This window comes from Neoarius graeffei, chromosome 18 (genome assembly GCF_027579695.1).
Source record: "Neoarius graeffei isolate fNeoGra1 chromosome 18, fNeoGra1.pri, whole genome shotgun sequence".
In the NCBI taxonomy this organism is placed as follows: domain Eukaryota; kingdom Metazoa; phylum Chordata; class Actinopteri; order Siluriformes; family Ariidae; genus Neoarius; species Neoarius graeffei.
This window is the reverse complement of record NC_083586.1, coordinates 26639635-26666600: the sequence shown is the minus strand read 5'-3', so window position 1 is coordinate 26666600 and position 26966 is coordinate 26639635. Positions and strand designations below refer to the sequence as shown.

General features: G+C 41.0%; 1 protein-coding gene across 1 annotated transcript in view; it reads left to right on the top strand.

Annotated features, from left to right (window-relative positions):
• brat1 (BRCA1-associated ATM activator 1) overlaps window positions 1-26966 on the top strand; it is an 83405-nt gene that overhangs the window by 44067 nt on the left and 12372 nt on the right. The window contains exons 8-11 of the mRNA XM_060898615.1: window positions 907-1016; window positions 19620-19800; window positions 23124-23197; window positions 25672-25756. Of these exons, the coding sequence (XP_060754598.1) occupies window positions 907-1016; window positions 19620-19800; window positions 23124-23197; window positions 25672-25756 (450 nt within the window). The remainder of the gene's footprint in view (window positions 1-906; window positions 1017-19619; window positions 19801-23123; window positions 23198-25671; window positions 25757-26966) is intronic.

The window sequence follows — 26966 nt, the reverse complement described above, 5'->3', positions numbered from 1 at the left end:
CATTATGCGCCATGTTGTTGTAACTTTTTCTGAGAGACCCGCCGCCTACTTCAGCACAGAATAGTGACGTTTGTGGCTTGTTGATGACGTATAAGTCGGATGAATGCGACCTGGCGGTTCAGACTGAAGTCGCATATGAAAAGAGCGGATAGGAATCGGAATTAGGACCACATATCCAAACGGCCTGGGTCGGATTTGAAAAAATCGGATCTGTGTCGTTCATATTGTCCATAAAAGATCGGATACAGGTCACATATGGGCGAAAAGATCGGATTTGAGTCACTTCAGCCTGCAGTGTGAACGTAGCCTAAATGTAGCTAGGGAGGAAAAGAAAACGTCTATCTCGAAAATGTTTATTTTTGCCTTTTGCGCAGTACTTGAAGTGGGAATTTGTGGAAACATGACAACTCTCCCTGAGCTTCCCTTTAAAAAAAAAAAAAAAAGCTGCACATTTTAAGTAAAATAAATAGCTGAATAAATAGAAACCCTTTATTTTATACTGTGGGATTCTGTAAGCTGTAAAAAATTAAATAAATAAATAACCTCCATCCAGTTTGAATCTGTTTTTCATATTTTAATCTCATCTGTTCAATCCGAATAATGTATTCGTATTTGATTGTACCGTAGTGTGCATCAGCAACTTTCCTACAAGGTTATAGGAAATTATTTATGGCTTGCTGTTAAAGTTCTAAGTGACGGGTTTAAAAAAAAAAAAAAAAGTCCTACCTGAAATGAGGTCATTCTTTGTTCATTAAAAAAAAAAAAACAACTGAATGTTGTCAGTAATTATTTTGTGTGCTCTCCTGAAACAGTTCATGAATGGACTTTGATATACCATATTAACCATATTAAAACCACCATTAACATAACGGTTTTAACCTGATATTTCTTCTCTTGTTGCTGTAGATAAGCTAAATGCCCTTGTATCACATTTGGAGAAGCAGCTATCCCAGAAAGCCTTGTGTGTGTGTCTGCTCACTCAGAGCCTGTCCAGCATAGCAGAGCATGTTTGTAAGGTAGGTTGAACAATATTAATTTGTAAGTTTTCCTTTATCGATAATAATAAACACACTAATAGTAATAAATGGAAAATATAGCCACAAGCAGCAATCATCAGGGTCCAAGCTGCATTGCAGAAGTTGCAAACACATGTTCAAACATGGCCAAGCACGACCACACACAATTTATTATTTATTTATTTTAAGCCAAAGTGGGTTGTTTTTTTTTTTTTTTTGCGATAAAATTTTTATTGAAGTTTGAGGAAAAAGTCAAAAAGAAGCATGCCAAGACTTTTAGGGATTCAACATCACAACACAGTCCCAGTTTACACATTAGGCGTACAGTAGGCCCGAGACAAAGGAACGTGTCATGTGACACCACAGAACACGGAAGAAGTAACATTATTAATCGCAAGCAAAAATAAATAAATAAATCTCATCTCATTATCTCTAGCTGCTTTCTCCTGTTCTACAGGGTCGCAGGCAAGCTGGAGCCTATCCCAGCTGACTACGGGCGAAAGGCGGGGTACACCCTGGACAAGTCGCCAGGTCATCACAGGGCTGACACATAGACACAGACAACCATTCGCACTCACATTCACACCTACGGTCAATTTAGAGTCACCAGTTAACCTAACCTGCATGTCTTTGGACTGTGGGGGAAACCGGAGCACCCGGAGGAAACCCACGCGGACACGGGGAGAACATGCAAACTCCGCACAGAAAGGCCCTCGCCGGCCACGGGGCTCGAACCCAGGACCTTCTTGCTGTGAGGCGACAGCGCTAACCACTACACCACCGTGCCGCCTAAATAAATAAATAAATAAAAATGGAAATATAAAAATACACACACGCACATATACAGACACAGGACACACACAGAGACGTACAAAACAAAACAGAGAGGAACTTGACATGCAGGGACACAGGAATGAATGAGAGTCAGTTCAGTGGTGAAAAACAAAAAACAAGCTCGCAGCATATCTTTGAGTCTCAGCAGTACTACACCAGGCATTTAGCGTGCTCTCATTAGCACCATTAATTCAGGCTGTTGAAAGTTCCAAATATACGACATCCAGAAAAGAAAGAGTCCAAGACTTGATAGTGAGAGAATGAGGTGGCTTCCAGCGAGTGGCAACCATTTTCTTGGCCGCTGTCAGTCCGGCAAAAATTATACGCTTCTTGAGTTTGGAAATATTAAAGTGCTGATGACACGTTTTTGACATCTTTGGCGATGTTTTATGACATAAAAAGTAATTCCCGATGATCCATATATTAATTCACGAAGGCGCCTATTTTACAAGTTATGATAAAAAACGCGGCTATTTGGGCAAATTTGACGGGGCTGCAGCACCCAGGAGACGAAAGAGGAGGAGGAGCTATATGACGTCAGCGAAAGAACCTTCCTCCTCACTTACCAGTTTGTTGTTGATGCAACAGGTGTTCAGTTTGTCATTATTAGTATTATTATTATACATTATTATATATATATTAGTTATTATGCCTTCGCGTTGTGTTGCCGGCTTATGCTCCAAAACCCACAAGGATGGGGTAAGTTTATTCAAGTTTCCCAGAGATCCCGAGCTGCATGCGAAGTGGGTGAAGCAAGTCAGGCGCACTCGTGACAAGTGGGAGCCCTCACCAACATCCGTCCTGTGCTCTGAACACTTCGATTTGGATTGTTTTGACACCCTTCCCAGCTTAAAGGAATCTCTTGGGTGTTCAGTTCAGCACAAACGTGTGTTACTACCATCAGCAGTGCCTACACAGTGTTGCCAGATTGGGATTTTTCCCGCCCAGTTGAGCGGTTTCAAGTGCATTTTGGTGGGTTTTGAACATATTTTGGGCTGGAAAACGTCAGCAGTATGTGTTGCCAGATACTGCTGAAGTTTTCCAGCCCAAAATATGTTCAAAACCCACCAAAATGCACTTGAAACCGCTCAACTAGGCGGGAAACCTCCCAATCTGGCAACACTGCCAGTATTCCGGAGGGGGTCTACTAGTAGCTATGCCGGATCCAAAGACAGTCCTCCTGTCAGAACATGTGTTGTGAAACGACATAAGATAAAGGTACGTAGAGCTATAGATTCTACATGATAATCATAAATGTAATCATAAAGTCGGCGTGATATCAGTCATGTATTTGCTTGTGAAAGCTTGCGGCTTTCATGTAACTGCCGCCTAGCAACGAGAGGCAAAGGGTAAAGAGGGTAGGCTATCATAGATTCTATTCGGAAGAGATCAACACAATTCTAGACTCCCAGAAGAGGAAGAGCTAGCACTAGAGAGTTCACCGGCGTTTTCATGCGCCATTTCCATTGAGTAGAACCAGAGTAGAACAGCCAGTGAACCGCAGCGTGTTCTCCCGCTGACGTCACAACATGGCCGCGAGCCACGGACCCAGTTTTCTTGCGCTGTGCAATTAAAAGTTGGATATTCGCGTAACAACAGCTTCTTTTCACGTAATTATAACAGAAATCTAACATGTTTGCCGTGTTGTATAGTTTATTTAAGAAATTGCATAGAGTCATGTTCGTGTCATCAGCACTTTAAGAGTAGACAGGTCATTCAGAAGCAACACGCACACATTAACACAGGGGTGGGCAATTATTTTTTCCATGGGGCCACATGAGAAACAGAAAATTTTGTGGAGGACCGGACCAAAAGGCTGAACTAAATTCTGCATAATATTAATTGTATTTCTTTATATAAATCAGTAAATAACATTTGTTTTTACAAACTGGTAAGAGTATGGAAAAAACGAGGTTGCCTTACAAAAAATGTCATTTATTCAATCAAATTTCCCAAAACAACGGTTAACAAAACGTGAACGTTTGTACCTTTTTTTTTTCCAGTCACATTCACCCCAAAACACAAAGACATCACAATATTGTCTTTCTACTCCAAATATCAAACAAGATACATCATATTATAATAATGATGCCCACATTTGTAGTCTAATCACCTCATTTGGTGTTTTTCAGTTTTTAATTTGTTCAGTGAGGGTAATCTAGTCTCTGTTGGTCTTTAACGAGTGCATCAGAGTCAGGTTGAATCTGAGGTGGAGATGCGAAGCACAGCTGACAGATGATTATCGGTGAGAGAGGATCTATACCTGGATTTGTTAAACTTCATCACTGAAAACGTCGATTCGGTGTAGGTATCAGATCGGCTCGGGCTCCGGCGCCTGCTGGTGACGTCACACTATGTGATTGGCTGGATCGTTTGAAGGATGACGTACAAGTTTGTGGTTGGTCTGGACAAATTACGGAAGTAGTTATCGCGGGATTAGGTTTCGTGGGATTTCATATCGTGCGCATTGCGTTTTTGTTGAACACAACTTCAAAATAAAAGCAATGCACATTCAGTCCATGCATGAGGTAAAATTAGAAAATACGTTTATTTTGTAATTTCTAATTAACCTTACGCGGGCCGGTCAGAATGAACCAAAGGGCCGGATGCGGCCCGCGGGCCGTAAAATGCCCAGGTCTGCTTTAACAGGTACCGTTTCTTGTATCAAATCGGATAACTTGGATGCAACGTTGCACCACAGTTGTCCAACAGGAAGGCATTCGCAAAACATGTGACTAAACGTGCCCTGAGCTTTCAGAGAGCACAGATTGCAAAAAGGATCATTAATAATTTTCATATGATGAAGTTTGACGGGGGTAAGGTATATTTCTATGTAAAAAATTGAAATTAATTTGCTGGTGGTCTGGATTACGTGACACATCACGAATGCCAGACCACACGTCATCCCAATCAAAATCTTGAATCAGACCTGGGCAATCTCTTCTCCAGACCCTCTCTATTGGAAGTGTGGGGGTGTCCGTTACCAGTAAAAAAAATTATATAATTTGGATACCATACCCGTCGTTTTAGCATGTTTAGTAAATATATCTCGGAGTGGATGAATGGGTAAAGAACACTGCCACGGGACGCCATATGCTTTAAGGGCTGACTTGAGCTGCAAATAAAAGAAAAAGGAGGAACCAGGCAGATCGAATGCATCCTTAAGATCAGTAAACGAAAGCAGTCCAAAGTTGTTATAAATGTCTTTCAAATAGTGGACACCTCTCTCCTCCCACTGAGGAGCTGAGATAGGTCTACCACCAATCAGAAGGGCTTTGTTATTGAAAATTGGAGAAAGCGTGTGCCACTTGCAGGAAAGATGACAATGTGTTTCAGCTGATCTCCATGTTAATACAAGATGGGAGATAATGGGACCAAAACGCAGCTGACAGTCAGTGCGTTTACATGCACATAGAGAAAATCGAATTTCTGCCATCGCTCGACTGAAATCAAAGTTCTAAATGCCATGGAAACACCTTAGCTCGGCTGAAATCGAACCGAACTGGATTTCTCGTAATCGAGCCACGCGACCTAGATTATGCGATTGTAGCCGAACTACTTAGTGCATGTAAACCCTGTCGATCTACGTAGTCGAGCTGCTTACTTCAGCACTGCCCCTTCCGGAAGTGATGAGTGACGAGACCACAAGCGGGAAACACAACAGCCTCGGTCGGCATGACAACAGTAGTAGTAGCGAGCAGCAGAAGAGAAAACGGAACTGATAACTTTGTTTATACTCTTGAATAGCTCTTCTTCATGATGACAACCGGAAGTGTACCAACACGATGGGGCGTGTAGCGCCACCTGTGGCTCGGGTGCACAATGTACCTCACACAATAGTTCGATTTCCTTGTGTGCATGTAGGATTGGATTTCTCTGGCACCCCTGCTGGGACCCTTTGCTCGATTACCGACAGCAGCTCGATTTGGATGTGCATGTAAACACACTGAGTGTCTTTTAGACATGTTGACAAAAAGGACATCTTTGAGCGTCCATGGGTTTACCAAGTTGTTTTCTAGTGTGAGCCAAGACACAGTGGAGTGTAGACCAAACCAGGAGAGCAGGGGTCTGAGCACAAATGACCAAGAATAAAGTTCAAAATTAGGAACGGCCAGTCCGCCATTCTCCCTCCTCCTCTGCAGAGTAGACATTTTCAAACGCGGCCGCTTTCGGTTCCAGATGAATTTGGAAGTTGCAGATTGGAGTTTGCTCCAGTAGCCGGGGGGAGTGGGACCATAGCGCTGACAAAATTAATCCTGGGCAAGATATTCATTTTTATAATGGAGACGCGGGCCCGAATAGAGATGGGTAGAACAATCCACTGGTCCATGTCCTTTAGGACCTTATTCAGAGCGAGAGAATAATTATATTTAACAATCTGATTTAGAGAAGAAAAAATTTTGATTCCCAGATACGTAAACTGCTGCACTATGGGAATATTTACAGGAAGGACCGATGTCTTGGCAGAATCATTCAGATGTAGGAGAGCAGACTTAGACCAGTTAATTTTAAAACCCGACATATTTCCAAACTAAGCCAAAGTGTTTTTTAGGATATTGCAGTTTGTTTTAGCAGCCAAAATGTCACAAAATTTGATGGACTTCCAAGGAATGTGGTGGTGATTAAGTTTCGTGAAATTTGAACTTTTACATCACAAGATATTGTCCATGAAGTCTTTAGTGACCATACCTTAAAATTTCATTGGCTTATAACTTTAAAACAGTTTGATTAGTCAAAATTCACTTTACAACTTTTTTTTTTAATTTTATGTACACCAAATTTCAAGCAAGTTGGATAAAGGGTCTAGGGTTTGAAAAAAATTTTGGCTGCCAAAATTTGATTGGCTGTTGGTGGCCATTTTTATTGAGCAAGCCAGTCAGTATTACAGGACCTGTTAGCAAATGTGGCCAACTAGAATCGCACCAAATTTGAACTTTTTAGCTTAAGTGGTTCTTGAGATATCGAAATATGTCTGCAGCAGCCCTAATGACAATTTCACAAAATATGGTGTGCATCCAAAGATTGTCGTAGTAACGCAAAGTGTCAAATTTGGTTAAGTTTGAACCTTTACATCACAAGACGTTGCTCACAGAGTCAATAGGATCCGCACCTTAACATTGAATTGGCTCATAACTTAGAAATGGTTGGACCAATCAAAATTTATTTTTACAAATTTTTATCAGCATGGTCTGGAGATGAGGCACACCAAATTTCATGACGATCAGAATTTTGGGAAATTTACCATACAGTTATATGGGTATAATATTTTTGTCTCATTTGTTTAACTGGGTTCTCTTTATCTACTTTTAGGACTTGTGTGAAAATCTGATGATGTTTTAGGTCATATTTATGCAGAAATATAGAAAACTCGAAAGGGTTTGCAAACTTTCAAGCACCACTGTACCACATGGGACATAAATACCAGAATTTGAAACCTCTGACATTTAAATGTGGAGATACAGAGGGGCAAAAACTTTTCTTTTAAAAGATTTCAACAATATATAAAGTGGTAAATATGCAACTGGGGACCTTCATTTGCAATATTTCAAGGTATCTTGGACCTAAGAACAGTTCCTGAAAATTTCTTGCATCAAGCTTAAATAGTTAAAAAGTCATGGCTTGTGGAGCTTCAGAGTTTGTCTGTAGCACTCATTTTTACGGTAAAGCACCGACTTATTAGCACCGACACAGCCCCGGCCCATACCATGACAGACCCTGGCTTTTGGACTTGTTTTGGACATGACGGTCTGGATGATCCTTTTCGTCTTTGGTCTGGAGCACACGGCATCTATTTCTTAAAAAGACCTGGAATACTGATTTCGCTGACCATAGTACACATTTTCACTGTGTGATGGTCCATCCTAGACGCCTCCGAGCCCAGAGAAGTCGATGGTGTATCTGGACACAGTTAACATAAAGCTTTCCTTTTTGCCAAGTAAAATTTGAAAAGACATTTGTGTAAGATAACAGAATCCAGGGACACATGTCGGCCCGGGGGCATTTTGAGTTATTGACAGATTCACAAAGTACAGTTTCTAAGCTTTCCAATGATGCCTTCCATGTGGAGATCTGACAATATTTGAAGAATGTGTGGCCTTTTGAAAGTGTATACCTCTTAAAACAGAAAAGGGAGAAAATCGCCCTCAAAGTTTTCCATCTCAGGCTACGTTTACATTAGACCGTATCTGTCTCGTTTTCTTCGCGGATGCACTGTCCGTTTACATTAAAACGCCGGGAAACGGGAATCCGCCAGGGTCCACGTATTCAATCCAGATCGTGTCAGCTCCGGTGCTGTGTAAACATTGAGAATACGCGGATACGCTGTGCTGAGCTCTAGCTGGCGTCTCATTGGACAACGTCACTGTGACATCCACCTTCCTGATTCGCTGGCGTTGGTCATGTGACGCGACTGCTGAAAAACGGCGCGGACTTCCGCCTTGTATCACCTTTCATTAAAGAGTATAAAAGTATAAAAATACTGCAAATACTGATGCAAATACTGCCCATTGTGTAGTTATGATTGTCTTTAGGCTTGCCATCCTTCCACTTGCAAGTGGTAAGTGATATGCGCTGGGATCTCACACACAGCGGCTCAGTCCCGAATCACAGCATGTGCACTTCACTCGCGCGCTCTGTGAGCTGCGCAGGGCCGGAGTGCGCACCCTCCAGAGGGCACTCGTTCAGGGCGGAGTGATTTGGAGCGCAGGATGCCTGCGGAGCCGAGCGTATCCGTGTATTGGCGTTGCTGTGTGCACACTAATCGTTTTAAAAATGTTAATCTGATGATCCGCTGATACGGTCTAATGTAAACATGGGCTCAGCTACTCTGGGTGCAGGGCGGGCACATAATGCTGCTCATTTGCATGATATTAAGGAAAGCCCTACCCCCTACGAGCTAGCACGATGCTACTTTCATGTAAACAAAGATCACCATGTCAATTTTCCTTCCATGCAAAGTATGCCCAACACAATTATGAAGTACAAAAATAAGTCCTAAAGTATACTTTTAACGTTTTGTGGTTGAAAAATTACTCACACCGTAAGAAAGAAAGATAGCACAATGATGACACAACTAACACAACGCTAGTTTCATGTAAAGCCTCGGTCACAACCGGCCGTACGTGCTCCTACGGCCGGTCTACACGCAAAAAACACAAGAAACGCACGGAGGGCGTGCATGAAACGTACGAGAGCGCGCGTGTGACATGCTGATTTTCGAGCCGCAGACCGGCCGCAGAGGTTCGTTGTCATGTCAAACAAACTCTACGGGCGCTTACGTTTTTTTCAAGTTGCAAGACAAACTGACGGCCAACGCGCGTCTTTCTCCATGAACAAAAAAAAAACCGCAGCGATTTGGGAAACGCCAAAAAATCGTACGTCCGGTTGTGACCTAGGCTTAACCAAACCACAACACACTCCGTTACATGCAAAAATAACCACACAGCCTTAGATTAATAAACTTACCCCATCAGAACGAGAAACGGCGCCTTGCACACACCAATGCCTCCGATGGAATGTAATCCTAGAACGGTCCGTGTATCATCCGATCATTCAAGTATTCCATTCAATCTGGAAAACGAGGTTGCGTTTTTTTTTTTTTTGCTAGAAATGGTTCTCCGATGTAAATACCGTGTCTGTTTGCTTCGCGGTGTTTCAGCTCCTCTGCGCTCTGTTTAGCTTCCTCATTCCATAGTGAAATTACACGCCTGTATGCAGCTTAAGTAGCCACGAGCTCAGCTCGTATCATACAGCTGATTCGCGAAAAAAAAACAAAAGACTTAAATCATGATGTGAATGGCCCATATGGTTATTTACCCACACCCCCCAGCAGGCTACAGTCCTGACAAAAACGAGACAATTTGCAACAAAAAATGTATGCTTTTCCAACAAAACAATCTATTATCTGAAATACTGATTGCATTCTTCAAGATCTCAACTTGCACATGACGGAAAAAAACAAAAATCACAAATTTCGAAAAAAAAATGCTTCTTTTGCGATTATCTCGGATTCGTTTCGGTCGACATGCGTCCCTGGATTCGGTGAGGGGTCACATTTGTGGACGTAACTCCGTATTGTAGTGCTTGACACAAATTTGCCGAAGTAATGCCAAGCCCGTGTGGTTATATCAACGATCAATAAATCAATCAGATGAAGTGCTTAAAGACAAACCAGCGCCTCTCTTCATGAAATTGAAACGGCAAGAAATTTGGAGGAGGGGATTAAGGGTTATAGGCCCATTTGAACTGGAGGAAAGAAGTAATCTTTTCTAACCCATGTGGTTTGAGATATGAGCCAAAACACAATTGTGCTTATTACAGCACCCCCTTTTGGATCATTTGGTACATGGCGTTTATGTGTAGTTAGGAATGAGCCAATAAAGTTTCATGAAGATTGGCAAATACTGATTGCTGAAATTTGATTGGCTGTTGGGTGGCCATTTTATTGAGCCAGCCAGTTGGCACTTTTAGGAAATGTAGATAAACACGACCAAGTATACCAAATGTTTATTATTTATTTTTGGTTTAAGCGGGTTTTGAGATGTGGACATGTTAGTTGTTGTACCCCTACAGATGAAATTTGGTGTGGGTCCAAACAATGTATTTATTGTGTGGATCAACTTTCGTTAAGTTTGGACCATTACATCACAAGATGTATAAGTGGAGCCATTAGGGGTCACACCTTCAAATTTGATCGACGCAGATATTCGGATCAAAAGAACAACTACTTTTATTCATCACACGCTTGTGAATTTCCTCTCTGCGTTTAACCCATCTGAAGCAGTGAACACACACACACACCCAGAGCAGTGGGCAGCCATGCTAACAGCGCCCGGGGAGCACTTGGGAGTTAGGTGTCTCGCTCAAGGGCACCTCGGCCCAAGGCCGTCCCATATTAACCTAACCTGCATGTCTTTTGGACTGTGGGGGAAACCGGAGCACCCGGAGGAAACCCACGCAGACACGGGGAGAACATGCAAACTCCACACAGAAAGGCCTCCGCCAGCTGCTGGGCTCGAACCCAGAACCTTCTTGCTGTGAGGCGACCGTGCTAACCACTACACCACCGTGCAAAGAATCTGTCAGTGGTCTGTAGATGATCATCTTTCAGCTGTTCCTGTTGGGGGCCGCCACAGTGGATCATCACGATCCGCATATTTGATTTGGCATAGGTTTTTTAATTTTTAATAGCAGATGCCCTTCCTCATGCAACCTTCCCCAATGCATCTGGGCTTAGGACTGGCACCAAGTATGCACTGGCTTGTGCAACTGCCATATTGCATGCCTTAAGCCCTGTTTACAGGAAGAATGGGACAAAATAACACCTGAAACGCTTCATGACTTGGTGTCTTCAGCCCCTAAACATCTAAGTGTTGTGAGAAGGAATGGCAACATGGACCGTCTAGCAATAAAGAGTGGCTTTTTCACCCATCTAGACTCTACTCGTCCTAGATGGTTCATCAGATTCATGTCACATTTGGTATATATGATGTAAAGATGTTGATGTTAAATTGCAAATGGATTTTTGATACCGTGCAAGGAAGGTGTTGAAATGGCAAGGTGCTTGGCTTGCCACATAAACAGGAAATTCCTCATAGATTTTCCATGTTTTTCCTGATACGGTTCAATCACAGTATTGCGTATGATCGTTATGATCCAGAGTGACACTCTGGCATAGGGTCACCATCTGGCAACAGAATGAGTGGCTTTTTCAGTCATCTGCATGCAGAACCTCCAGTGTCCAACAGAGGGCACCTGCACTGGCTGTGCAAAGATGTTGCCGTTTTTTTTTTTTTTTTAAATTGTGAGGGTTTTTTGATGTTTCGCAAGGTGTTGAAATGACATTTGTCGCACCATGCAAATAGGAATGCGCCATAAATTCTCCATGCTTTGCCTGATATGGCTCAAACTTCACAGGTTATTGCTTATGATGGCTATGATGATGTCTACATACTCAGAGTCACACTCTGATACAGTGTCGCCATCTGACAGCAGAAAGAGTGGCTTTTTCACCCATCTTGGCTATATTGTTCCAAGGTGGTTCATCAGATTTGCTAAATGCTGTGTTCACACTTATACCGGTACGAAAGTGGTATAACTGTATCGATACAAAGTATAGCGGTACAGTTTAGTGCATCTGTCCACACTAGCGAGAAATGTTTGCGGTTTTCTTTCACGGAAGTTGAAATGCGCGGGCGTGAAATGTTTCCGTGGTTACCGAGTAACTTCCTTCCGAGAACATGGCGGATGAAACAACGTGTGTGTGCTTTTTGTTGTCAGTGTACAGTCTGTATTTCTGGTGGTCATTTATTCAGTCGAATCGTATAAAACGCGCGAGACAGTTGAGAAAGAAACAGAAAACGAATATCCCTTTCTCCTCCCTCACTTTCTCCCTCTTCCCTTCTCTTCCCCTCCCTCCTCCCCCTCTCCATTTCTCCCCCCTTTCTTTGCTCCATGTAGCTCCACGGTCGTTTCGTTTTCGCATGCGGATTATATTTGTATCGATACAGAACCGCTTCATCTGTCCACACTACAGCGAAGCGCTACAGTACCGATACTGTACCGGTACGAAACCCATACATTTGTGGGTTTCGTACCGCTACAGTACCGGTATAGTTGCTAGTGTGGACAGGTGTTGGGGTACGAAAGTAGTTTCGTATCGGTACAAAATCCCTAGTGTGGACAGGGTATTAGTTACTTGAGATGTGGGCTCACTTCCTGTTTGGCAGCCTTGCTGACATTTTTGATTGGCTGTTATGATGGAATGCGTTTGAATGTCCACAATCCATGTGATAACTTGTGTGACTGTTAAGAAGATCATCTCTGAGCAAATGTGGCGAAGATTGGACAAAGTTGGTCTGATGAGTAGCACAAAAAACCCACTTTTTGATTTATTCCAAAATGGCAGAAATTGATGTCATCAGTTGCAGTGAACTCTGCTTGAGCCAAGGAATACAATGGTATTTTTGAAAATCAGTCATACACAAGCCTCAACGCCAGGCATTTCCTGATTTGCCCGACCAAGACGCTCGAGCAGAAATATTTTAGCAAGTTACCAGCATCCTCGTCTCCCCTGTGATCGCCACTGTTTTTATTTTTTTCTTCCCGATTTGTAACGGCAATTCTGATTGTCTCGCTTCAAGCACGCGTGCGCATTTGTGCTTTTCATCACTGAGTAGTCGCTGGTGCCCTTTACGTTTTCCCGGGTTGACTTCAGGACATTCACATGTATGTTAAAAAAAAAAAGCTAGTGGTAAGTGCATTCAGTGAATGGAAAGACATGCTTTTGGGTCTCAAATAGTAAACCACACCCTCTACAGTAAATGCATATCATTTACATAGTGAATTATCCCATAGATAAGTATCTTACCCCATTTATCATTAACTCCGTTATACCCCTAGAAAACCTATCAGTATTGCCTTGAACCGTGTACTTGAAAACTTGCTGAAATACCACAAAATTTTAGGGCAAAAGGAAATTCAAGGGGGGCAAAAAATTGAGGCCAAAAAGGTGTCAAAAGTTAACGTTGAGGCCTGATACAGTTCAAAAGTTGCATTCATAAATGCACGTCTGTGAAGATTCTCAGTCATCCAGGTCATAGTAACTGTGGGTGGTAAAAAGAGCAACTGGACTTGCTTGAAGATTCTTGAAGACGTTTCACCTCTCATCCGAAAGGCTTCCTCAGTTCTGTCTGACTAATGCTGTGTTCACACTTATACCGGTACGAAAGTGGTATAAGGGTCAGTCCATGAAATGATGTTACTTTTCATTGGTCCGGGTTTACATAATCATTTCATCTTTAATTTCCATGATTTAAAGAAATATTTAGCAGATTATCCATAAATATTGTTTGAAGAAATAAAATAAATAAAAAAAATGAAGTTTTCTTTTGAAATAAAGAAACGTGAAACATTTTCTTCCCCTGTGACTGGACACGGATGACACGTTTTTTGTGACATGGAATATTTGCTGACTTTGAGCTTAAATAAACCTTCGTTACTTTCTGAGAATTTCAATAAAATTAGTTTCATGGTACTTGCAATTTAGTTTTACACTCGCATAATAAAGTTAAGAAGGTTCTATAAACTATTTAGCTTCGAATTCATCCACTAAAAATAGGTTGTGAACGTAACATTGTGGTGTCCTACCGTGTTACGTTAGAAACCAGGCTTATAAAAAATGATAAAACGAGTTGAAATCATGATTGATGTTTTTAATATAAAGAAGAATATACTGTAAAACGATGTAGGTAGAAAGAAATTTAAACAAACGGCAATAAAAGAAATTATCGATGTTTTTTCTCACATCCTAACTTGGCGTCCACTCACTTCCTGGTTCGTTCACAACCTGCGAGACCTGTTTTCTCAATCTAGGTCAGCTGAACTGACGCGAGATAACTTCTCGCGGGATCTCACGCGCCACAACACGTGCTCTAGAGAAGTGCAGATATAAGTGTGACGAAGTAAAGTAATGAATTCAATAATCTCATTTACCCCATATAGGATGAAACTGTTTCCTGTTAATGACTGTTGTTATTGTTCAAATCTTAGAGATTTTATGAAGTTTGTGAAATACTGGTATTTCATATTTTCAGTGTTTATGATGTTGAACTAATATTTCTAATGAATTCTTATTCAGTGTTCATGTTTAAAGTAAGCAAATAAAAGCAAAAAATTGATTTTATCAATATTTTTCCTTTATTTTTAAAAGCTTGTTCGTGTCCTTGTTACATTAGCAACCGGGTAAATATTTATGGATTTTATCATACATTGTAGAGCAGGAGTTCTCTTAACAACTATGTTATATTTTCTTATATGGTCAATGCTTCATGGAAATAAAAGTTGTTTTCAGTTGTAAATTGTTTTAAGTGACTCCCTCTATGTCACATTTTGGTAACCCCATTTCATGGACTGACCCATAACTGTATCGATACAAAGTATAGCGGTACAGTTTAGTGCATCTGTCCACACTAGCGAGAAATGTTTGCGGTTTTCTTTCACGGTAGTTGAAATGCGCGTGCGCGAAATGTTTCCATGGTTACCGAGTAACTTCCTTCCGAGAATATATGGCATCCGTTATTTCGAGATCTCGAGAAAACAAAACAATTATTCCGTGATCTCAGCTGGATCGCTGTATCTCCGTCGGTAGAGACGAAGCCGGGCCAGTCTTCTGCGGAGGTGCCGCGGACTGATTTTGAAACGATCCCTTATTAAAAGACTTAATGCAATCTCTCCCTGTGTCAACCCCTGATCAAAATATTGCCTTATTAGGTGATCGATTATTCCAGACATTCTAATGACCAAAGTTGCGTCTATACAGAATGAGAAACAGCCCCAAAGTCAGCATATCGCAAGTCTCTTGGCGCACCTGAATGAACCATTTCTCAGCTGTTTACTCGAGATCATGAAATAATTTTGTTTTCTCGAGATCACGGAATAATTGTTTTGTTTTCTTGAGATCTCGAAATAACGGTTTTCTTTTCTCGAGATCTCGAATTAGCCCATGTTTACATTAGACCGTATCAGCGGATCATCAGATTAACGTTTTTAAAACGATTAGTGTGCACACAGCAACGCCAATACACGGATACGCTCGGCTCCGCAGGCATCCTGCGCTCCAAATCACTCCGCCCTGAACAGCGAGTGCCCTCTGGAGGGTGCGCACTCCGGCCCTGCGCAGCTCACAGAGCGCGCGAGTGAAGTGCACAAGCAGTGATTCGGGACTGAGCCGCTGTGTGTGTGATCCCAGCGCATATCACTTACCACTTGCAAGTGGAAGGATGGCAAGCCTAAAGACAATCATAACTACACAATGGGCAGTATTTGCATCAGTATTTGCAGTATTTTCATACTTTTATACTCTTTAATGAAAGGTGATACAAGGCGGAAGTCCGCGCCGTTTTTCAGCAGTCGCGTCACATGACCAACGCCAGCGAATCAGGAAGGTGGATGTCACAGTGACGTTGTCCAATGAGACACCAGCTAGAGCTCAGCACAGCGTATCCGCGTATCTCAATGTTTACACAGCACCGGAGCTGACACGATCTGGATTGAATACGTGGACGCTGGCGGATTCCCGTTTCCCGGCGTTTCCAGGCGGTTTAATGTAAACAGACAGTGCATCCGCAAAGAAAACGAGACAGATACGGTCTAATGTAAACTTGGCCTTAGTTGTGTTGTTTTCTCGAGATGAGCAATTCCAGCGTTATGGACGTGACACTTGAACTCAAAATGGCAACAAATGACCCAGTGCATGTTTTATTGTCTCCCAGTATTTAAACAGGTGTTGCATATTTTAAGGCTGTACCATACTGGAGAAGTGATAGAGCAAGAACAATTCCCATAGTACATCTAGGGCATGCCAGGAAATGCCAATAAAAGATGCGTTATGGATGTGACAGAAAAAGTATCACTTTTCTTGGGTGACTGTACATTTTTATCAAACTCTGTGAAATTGTAAACCTAATGTCGAAATGGAGATATCCGTTTGATAGAGGGGTCCAAGGTGAATATTAAAAAAATCTTTGTTTAAAATATTTTGTATTTCATGCAGAGTTTCGGAAGGAAAAGTCAGCGTTATGGATGTGACGAAATTCCGTTATGGATGTGACGCGTCTGAAATAGACATGGCATATGTTTAGAAAATCAGCAATTTAACCACCATAACCCTTTGAAAAACTCTCTAAATATCAGCTAAAACTATCAAAGTTCTTAAATAATATTTAGGATGGCTATTGTTTTGTGGATTTTAGCATACATTTCTGTGGCTTGTGGCAATAATATAGAATTGTACATGATCAAAGTTGATTTTAGCTTGGGGTTTACATTATAAGAAAGAAAGACTGACAGTGACATATTAGGTTGGTTACAAATTGGTTCAACTTCTTCACATGTGTAAAATACAGGCCTAGGTGAGATCTCTGGGAGTGGTTTTGATGTATTACATGTTGCTTTATTTTTGCATGGTGAGGTTGACATTTACATGGAATTGCCCAGATCCTGAATTAATTGTCGTTATCTCGGGATAACAAGGTGAATAAAAAAAAAAGGATGATATGAAGGGCCTCTCTCGGCTTCCGTACGGATTAAACAACGTGTGTGTGCTTTTTGTTGTCAGTGTATAGTCTGTATTTCTGGTGGTCATTTATTCAGTCGAATCGTATAAAGCGCGCGAGGCAGTTGAGAAAGAAACAAACGAATCTCTGTTCTTCACTATTTTATTCAGCGAAGACGTCGCTTGAGGTGTGTGACTTTGCGCATGCGCATTATATTTGTATCGATACAGAGCCGCTTCATCTGTCCACACTACAGCGAAGCGCTACAGTACCGATACGAAACCTATACATTTGTGGGTTTCGTACCGATACAGTTATACCGCTACAGTACCGGTATAGTTGCTAGTGTGTACAGGTGTTGCGGGACAAAAGTAGTTTCGTATTGGTACAAAATCCCTAGTGTGGACAGGGTATAATAGGGAGTATCAGGTATTTATCCTCTCATGGATGAAAAGCAATCCCAAGGTGTCGTTGAGTCATCCTGTTGGTGTGGGTCACTGGGAATCAATCATTAAAACAATCCGTTGATCACCCCAACGACTCTCGAGGCCGTTCACACCCAGCCCCCAGTGACCCACACCAACAGGATGACTCAACGACACCTTTTCATCCATGAGAGGATAAATACCTGATACTCCCTATTAGTCAGACAGAACTGAAGAAGCCTTTCGGATGAGAGGTGAAACGTCTTCAAGCAAGTCCAGTTGCTCTCTTTTACCACCCACAATTCATAAATGCACTGCTAAATTTGACCTGTTGGTGGCACTAGAGCACTGAAGCTGCAAACATGGAACTTGGTGAAAAGCATCAGGGGAGTGCTTGCAATCAGTGTGCCAAATTTCAAAACTTTTTACCATACGGTTATATGGGTTGCAACAGACCCCAAGAAGAAGAAAATGGCTCAATATAACGACAAGGGGGCCAAGCAACCCAGCAGACCATAGTTGCCATGGAAACTTAATGTCATTTTGTCAGTGACATGGCTATATGCACTCTCAGCAAGTTTCGTGTCAATTGACCAAAGATTGGTCAAGATATGAACTCGCTTCCTGTTTGGCGACTTTTTGCCATCAAGTCAAGTCAACTTTATTGTCAAATATGCTATACATGCTCGACATACAGCACAGATGAAATTTCAGTCCTCTCTGACCCACGGTGCAAACTGGCAATGCAATAAATAAAAATAGAATAATTGAAATAAACAGTATAATATTGTTTATCATCAAATATGATCTCAGAACAGGAAATGGCAGCATGTCCTGAAATCAGGTCTTTTTTTTTATAGACCAAATACATGATGAGTAATAACTAAAAACAAGTTTTTCCTCATTTATATATCAACAGGTCATTGTTGCTAGAATCCCTGAGGGAATTGGAGTCGTGGGTCAGTTCACCAAGTTTGGCGTAGATGTATAAAAGCATTACTGAGCCTCACTTGCTGTTTGGCAAGCTTCACCCCCCCCCCCCCAAGGGCTCGATATTGGGCCACTAATAATCAAAACAAAAGCAATAGGGTTCCCAGAGCTGCCAATTTTGGTCCAGCTCTTAATTCTTTGGGTTTATTTTTGTCTCTTATCATGGGGTAATGTTTCTCCATGCCAGTTTTTTTTAAAGGAAAAATACACGTTATTTACCAGCTTAAGGTCAGTCCGTATGGTGAAATACCGTGACCGAGGTCTTGAAAGTACTGAGCGAGGCCCTCTGGACCGAAGTCGCAGAATTTCACCATACGGACCGACCTTAAGCTGGTAAATAATATATTTATTTTTTTCTTTACCGAATTCTAACAGAAAACGAGAGCGCCCGAAAGGGAAAACCGAGCCGCCATTTTGAATCCTCATTCACGGCTATAATGCAAATGGCTTCCTCCTCGGTATACAAGTGCACTTCCATGGCAGGGGAAAAACTACATTTTGCCGCCTATGTCGTCCCTTATTTATACAAATAGGAGTCATTCAGGATTCAGCCATGTTTTTGCTCGGCGTAAGCAAATTACAGATTTTTAGCTTTCTCCTGAAATGTTTTATTTTATTTCTTCTTCCTCAGGGCAGTAAAACTTGCTTTCGCTGTGAACACTGTCGTTATCACTATCCATGCTGTAAAATTAATGCTATTCTCCTGAGAAATGCTGGCAAACATTTATAAGGTTTTTGATAATCTTATAAATAAATCATAAAAAAAGATAAATGTTGACAAAAAATGCTACTATATTTGTTGTGAACGAGCGAGTCGCCAGAGGTCCGTAACCGGGGTCCGTACCGTAGGATACGGACCCGCTCGCCAGCCAATCAGAGCGCAGGATTTGGACCACGAAAAAAAATATTATTTCTGGAAAAAAGAAATCTCAGAGAAAAGCTATACATTTTATTAAACGCTGTCCCTGGACAACATAGACAACTCAGTTATTGGGACCCTTCAAGAGAATGGGGAAAATGACCGCATAAAATAAATATTAACAAAAAAAGAAAAATAATAACATTCATCAATACGGACTCATCCCATGGACATAAAATGCATCCGGAATTATAATTATTATTAGTTTTAGCACTTATTACAATTATTGGGCTCAGAACAAATACTAAAGAGGCCTGGTCGGTCTTTCACATGGCCCATTCAGTGATTTGAACACCGAAATCAAAACTCAGGGAAGAAGAACCTGGACGAAAATAAGTATTTAACTGTACCCACTCTGATCTCTGTGTTTTCCCCTGGAAAGAAATCATTGGTCGATATTCCTGTTCAACTGATTGCCTCTTCTGTGATAAAACTTCTGAAAATATGCACTGGCGATCACCCCTTCACTCTACTGGAAGCTGGTACATTTCCTCATCTTATTGGCTGTTACAAGGTTCAGCGGTGCAGTATCGACCTACTCGGTGGCCTCACGGTTTACACAGGTAAGAAAATTAATTATAGTGTTTCTGTGGTGTTTGGAGGCAAATACTTTTCTGCCGCAGGTATAAACCGTTTGATGTAAATATTCAGTACCCATTTAACAAGGCAGATAGTGCTCAGGTAAGTTTCATTCAGATGCTGTTCTTAGTTACTAGGGCTGGGTTCAAAAGATCGATCCACGATCTGATATCGATTCACGTTCAAAAAATACGAGATCGATTCAAAAATGTGTGGATCGATCTCTTCCAGGTGGCTATACCGTAGGCACTATTTTCTCGACCGCGCAAGGACCGCTATAAAAAAGCGGGTGCCGGCAAACGAAACCGAAACTTAAGAACGCGACATGGCTGAAGCTGCACAGCTAAAATCATCGCCTGGCCTGAAAGCTGATGTATGGCATTACTTTGGATTCAAACGTTACGAGGACGGAGACGAAGTCGACAGAACAAAAGCAGTGTGCAAACTGTGCCACATAGAGGTAAAATATAGTGGCAATACAACCAATCTCCGCCACCACTTATCCAGGCACCACGCCGACACAGTTTCAGCTAAACCTGCGGCGAATCAAACTGCACTGTCGAATAGGGCTGTGCCGATAGACGATGCCATCGTCCATCGACAGTGGTGGTCATCCATCACGATGGAGAGCCACCATCGTGATACCACGCCCCCTCCTGTCATAATCATGCATATACGGTATCATCTGGGCCTATTTAACCTAAAAAGTTAGTTTTTTGTTAGTTTAGTTAGTTAGTTTTGTTTAATATATAAATATATTATATAACATATATAATTATAAATACATAATTATATAAATCATTATAAAGTAATATCCTATTACCGCTTGTTCACGTAGGCTATGGTGCAGGGACGTGCTAGTGAACATAACATGTGGTTACACAAATACAGTATGCTACTAATAATAAATTTTGACTTCATTTTTTAGCCTACACTATACTTTTAATGGAAAATTTGTCATGTTGTTCAAACAAATAGCCACTATTAACGACTTCAGTCGGGAAATATTGCACCCCAAACGGCAGTGAAGCACAGACTTCTGGTAAATGGAGCACTTGCATGTGACATCACAGCCGATCCAGATTGTGACAGACGCCATCTTGTCGGTCAAACGCCATATTCCGCCTTCTACTTCTAGTTCTACTTCTGCTTTTACTTCTACCTTTTCTTCTGGAAAACCCTACTATATACAATTCTACTACAACGGCTGCGGCTACAAGCTCTCCCTACCTGTGCACGGTTTTTATGTTTTTTGTGTGTATTTTTGCGTGTTGTTCGTCTGTACCGGACTTCAATATCCACTACAACCGTATGGACTTACTGGACATTGGTTTCCAGCAGAAAATGACGGTTTGTAGCGATTTCCATCGCATGCACAACATTCCGGACGAGGAAAAAAAAAAAAAACATTCCGGACGAGATAGCGAGACCAGCTGGGTCTCCGTGGATTGTTATCGGAAGCAAAGCGAAGGAGGCGGCGCCGGGAGCGGAAGCAAAAACGAGGCTGCAGAGCCGGCCTGTTGACTAAGCTCAGAAAACAGCCACTCAAACTTCCACTGCCAAGCTTCTACCTCTCCAACGCCAGATCCATGTAAACAACACGGACGATTTGGAATTACAGCTGGAATTACCTTATTCTATTCTATAATTGGCTGGTCAGTGCTATACTCAATACTTAAGTGACTTACCCATCCAATGAGGATTCTTGTTTACAAGATGCCACATCTGAGTCGCTGACAAATCCTGAATTTCTGTAAAGAAAACTGTCCAGAGATTTATAAGCACGCAGTGCTTCACCACTGAACAGCGAGGGAAAGTTAATGAGGTAATCATACACGTCCGGGTATTCCGCTGGCAGTTCAAAATCCGGTCGTGAAAACTCCGTCCGGAAAGCCATAAGGGTCACAAATCTGTAGCTCATTTATTTTAGACATATATCTAGTTATCTGTTCATTAGAAAAATGAGCCGTGTAGTCCGTCGGTTGAAATTGATCCATTCTGTACATGAGTGCAGCAGTATTCAGCGGTGTTTTTGACCGACAAGATGGCGGTTGTGTACTTTCCGGTCACGTGACTGCAAGATCTCTATAGGCCTACTTTCAGACACAAAATGGTCCACTCTAAGCCATAATGTCAAACCAAATGGAAGAATGAAGGTGATTCTGACAAATGTAAATACAGTAAAAAAAAAAAACCAACAACAATATTAAATCATGATTTTAAAAGCTGGTGCAATAATTCAAACACTAATAAATTGGAAAAATTAGCGCATTCAAGTGCGCACTAAAGGCCGAAACGCATCTTCAATTGATATGGTGTAAATAAACAATGAGTAATAGCTTAAGTGTAGTTTCTTCTCATAGTTTGAATACTAGTCTTTCATTGTTAGAGCAGATTAATATCTTGCCGTGATCAGTGAGTGCTCGGGGAGGTTCGTTTCCACCTGCGCTTTGCGTAGCTCATTTCTCCGAAGCCAGCTGTGCGCAAACGCAGTGTTGACTGCTCGGCAAACTCCAAACGCTCGGTCTGTACTGGCCCTCTGTTGCGCAAGTGGGTTGGTTATGGCCAGGTTCAAATTGTGCCCAAAACAACTTAACCACGGCCATTTCAATTGCCTGATGGCTGCGACAATATTCGCCCCGTTGTTATACAGGCGATCTTTTTCTCCTCCTTGGGCCCCTGTGCCCAGTAGGTAGGTCTGTTCTGTTTTGTAATCCATTCTTGGTTATAGAAGAAGCCAAACCAAGAAGCCTTTACTTGTCACACGCACAGTGAAATTTAACCCATCTGAAGCAGTGGGCAGCTATGCTACAGCACCCAGGGAGCAGTTGTGGCTTAGGTGCCTTGCTCAAGGGCACTAAAGCCCATGGCCGCCCCATGTTAACCTAACTGCATGTCTTTGGACTGTTGGGGGAAACTGGAGCACCCAGAGGAAACCCACGCAGACACGGAGAGAACATGCAAACTCCACACAGAAAGGCCCTCGTCAGCTGCTGGGCTCAAACCCAGAACCACCTTGCTGTGAGGCGACAGTGCTAACCACTACACCACCGTGCCGCCCCCAGTTATAGCGGATTAACAATAATGATGATGGGTTTCTCATAAGTTGTTTTGCTTTTGTGAAAATAAAGGTTCTCTTGAATGTTGCAGGGAAGCATCTTTCCTACTGAACCAAATATCCCAGTTCTTAAAGCACCTCGAACTGGAGACTGTAAATTGACACTGAAAGCTTTCTGCAAAATATTTACAAAGATAAATGCATTACAGATGCTTTGGAATGGACAGATTTTTTTTTGTCATTTCCCAGAGAGTGTGGACTTAAATGAGGAGGCTTTTACTGTCCTTCTGCAGTATCTGCAGTGTCCTGACTCTCATGCTACAGTAAGTGTGCGATCACAAAATGAGTAGTTACTGTATATTGTTTTCGTAGTGTTGCACCGATACCATTTTTTTGGCCCCGATACCTATACCTGGCTGTGCAGTACCGGCCGATACCGATACCACTCCGTTTGAAATGTGTGTGTGTATATGTATATATATATATATATATATATATATATATATATATATATATATATATATATATATATATATTATGGCATGCCGTTCAGGAAATTAATCTTTGAATATATTGAATGAATCCCCGAATATATTGAATGAAACTCTGAATATATTGAATGAAACTTTGAATATATGGAATGATCCCGAATATATTGAATGAAACTTTGAATATATGGAATGAATCCCCGAATATATTGAATGAAACTTTGAATATGTGGAATGAATCCCCGAATATATGGAATGAAACTTTGAATATATGGAATGAATCCCCGAATATATTGAATGAAACTTTGAATATATGGAATGATCCCGAATATATTGAATGAAACTTTGAATATATTGAATGAATCCCCGAATATATGGAATGAAACTCTGAATATATGGAATGAAACTCTGAATATATGGAATGAAACTCTGAATATATTGAATGAAACTCTGAATATATTGAATGAAACTTTGAATATATGGAATGAAACTCTGAATATATTGAATGAATCCCCGAATATATTGAATGAAACTCTGAATATATGGAATGAAACTCTGAATATATTGAATGAAACTTTGAATATATGGAATGAAACTCTGAATATATTGAATGAAACTCTGAATATATGGAATGAAACTCTGAATATATTGAATGAATCCCCGAATATATTGAATGAAACTTTGAATATATGGAATGAATCCCCGAATATATTGAATGAAACTCTGTATATATGGAATGAATCCCCGAATATATTGAATGAATCCCCGAATATATTGAATGAAACTTTGAATATATTGAATGAATCCCCGAATATATTGAATGAAACTCTGTATATATGGAATGAATCCCCGAATATATTGAATGAAACTTTGAATATATGGAATGAAACTCTGAATATATGGAATGAAACTCTGAATATATTGAATGAATCCCCGAATATATTGAATGAAACTTTGAATATATGGAATGAATCCCCGAATATATTGAATGAAACTCTGAATATATGGAATGAAACTTGGCTGACGTCATGAAGGCACTGCCGCCGTCCTGCACCAAAAATGAGTCAGTCGGCTCGGGATTTGGTTGCGGCTATTTTAAACAATAAAGACATTGTTAACACTCTGGCGAATGCTTGTGGTTTTATTAGTGTTTACTTCTTTTATGTGCAACAAAGCTACGGTGACAGTCATTTCCCTCGTGGATCATATTTGTATAACGGTATTTTCTGTATATAAAACTAATTTGTAAATTTTGTTTGTCGAGTTTTACAGCGTTTCTCAATATACTCTAATACTCTCCTCTGAGTCAGAGTTTTTCTTGGGACCTGTTGTCTGTCTGCCGAGCTGTCGGAGCGGGGACAGAATACAAAGTTTCATCCCATATATTCAGGGTTTCATTCCATATATTCAAAGTTTCATTCCATATATTCAGGGATTCATTCAATATATTCAAAGTTTCATTCAATATATTCGGGGATGCATTCCATATATTCAGAGTTTCATTCAATATATTCGGGGATTCATTCAATATATTCAAAGTTTCATTCAATATATTCGGGGATTCATTCCATATATTCAGAGTTTCATTCCATATATTCGGGGATTCATTAAATAGGCTGCTGCTTACCTTTGTGAAACAGGAAAAAGACTAATACAAAGTGAATCCAGTAGAAACTCTTTGTGTTCGTTCACATGTTTCGTCTTCAAATGTTTTATCAGGTTCGAGGTATTGAAACTGGCCGATTTAACTCCACCTCTCGAAACTTTCAGGCCGCAAATCTTGCACGTAGCCATTGTACTCGCCGGAGTTTCTATGCTGAAATATATCCAGACCGCCGACATTTTCTTCTCGTGGTTTGTTTTTCCTCCGCATGAAAAAGCTGCCCCTGTATTGGTTAAGAGCGGCTATTGGCCCGCTCTCATTGGTCTGGAGCAGGTCAATAGCAATAGCTGCTTGGCGTGCTTGGCAGGCATGCACAGTGATCACGTGTGATCACACAACACAGAGTGTAGTGAGTGTCGGGAGAGAGAAGGCTGCGTTCAAGTGTCATACTAGCATCGGTAAATGGTATCGGCGCCCTATTTCTTGCTACTCGCCAATACCGATACCACCATTTTAGTGCCAGATCGGGGCCCCGCCCGATACTGGTATCGGTATCGGTGCAACACTCGTTTTCAGTTACATTGTTTAAAAAAAAAAAGACGCATCATGATGAATCATACGTTTTGATTTTTTTTTTTTAATATGCATGTCGTGAAAAATGTTTTGAATTTAATGAGTTTATTATAATAGGTCAGTTGCTTTCTAGGTTTTGAAGAAATCCTATCAGGCCACTCTTGAATGGCTTGGTGTCTGTTCACCGTCCTCAGATTTATGGAAGACAGTTCTATGTGGTAAGTACCGGTACCGCTGACACTTCATTGCACAATACTTGTAAAAATATAGGTGTTTCAGAAATCTCATTTAAATGAATTTGCGAGCAGCGCTCTAAAGTACATGTGACAAACGAAGGCGGTTTCTTCTATTTCCATATACACACACCGGTGTGGGAATTTGGTGTTCTTTACAAATAATACTTCGTCGCTGTACCGGACGATATTTCAACATAGTCCCAAATAGTGGAACTTTTTCTTCTTTTCCATGTCCTAACACAGGGGTTTTCAAAGTGTGGGAGAGTCAGCCCCCCCTCGGAGAGCAAATAAACAACAGCGCCCCCCCCTCACAATTTTTGTTGTTGCTATACTTAATGTTCCATTCGTATTTTTTTAAAAAATGGTTGTTGTACACATTTTAATTTTTTTCTTTTACACATTTTAAACATCTGTGCTTTTCTTTTTAAAACATCTTGTTTTACACATTTTAAACATCTCATAGCATCGTTAGCTAGCACCTCTTGGCAGACAACACACTGTGGCAGTGGAGCATCTTCAGATCCAGTCCATGAAAATCCAAACTTTAAATAATCGTGGTCATACTTCCTTCTTTTTCCAGTCCCCCCAGGATTCCGCGGGCCTTTTTTGTGATTGTTGCGGGCTAAAATGTCTGATGTTGCGGGGATTTTCCAAAAAATTGCGATGAAAGTTGCTGTGTTTTTTAGGTTTTTGTTGTGATTACATTGTGGAAGGAAGTGAAAGTTGCGAGGAATTGTTGCGATTTTCTCTTTTTGTGATTAAAATTGAGTGATATGTTAAATATTAAGTTATTACTGAAAAACTATTGATTAAAAAAACAAAGACACTGAGAAATGGTCCTATAAACAACTTTACCAATATAAAAGATTACCAGGACTACAAAAATGCAGAAAAATAGGCTTTACTTATCCAAATGCACCTGTTGGTTCAAAAGTTAAAGTGCAGAGAACCTCACAGCACAACATGAAGTTACCTTAAAATATAATATAAATGCCTCAGCTTTCATGTAAGAAAAAAAAACCTATTAATACTAGTGCTGTGTGCAGGCAGTCTCTCCTGAAGACTAAATTAAACAATAATTATAAACTAATAAAATAAATGGCTCAGGCTTCATAGAAGAAAAAAACAATTTGAACAGAATCTCACAGTATGATGCTGAAGCTGCCTAAACAATGGAAAATAAAATACCATT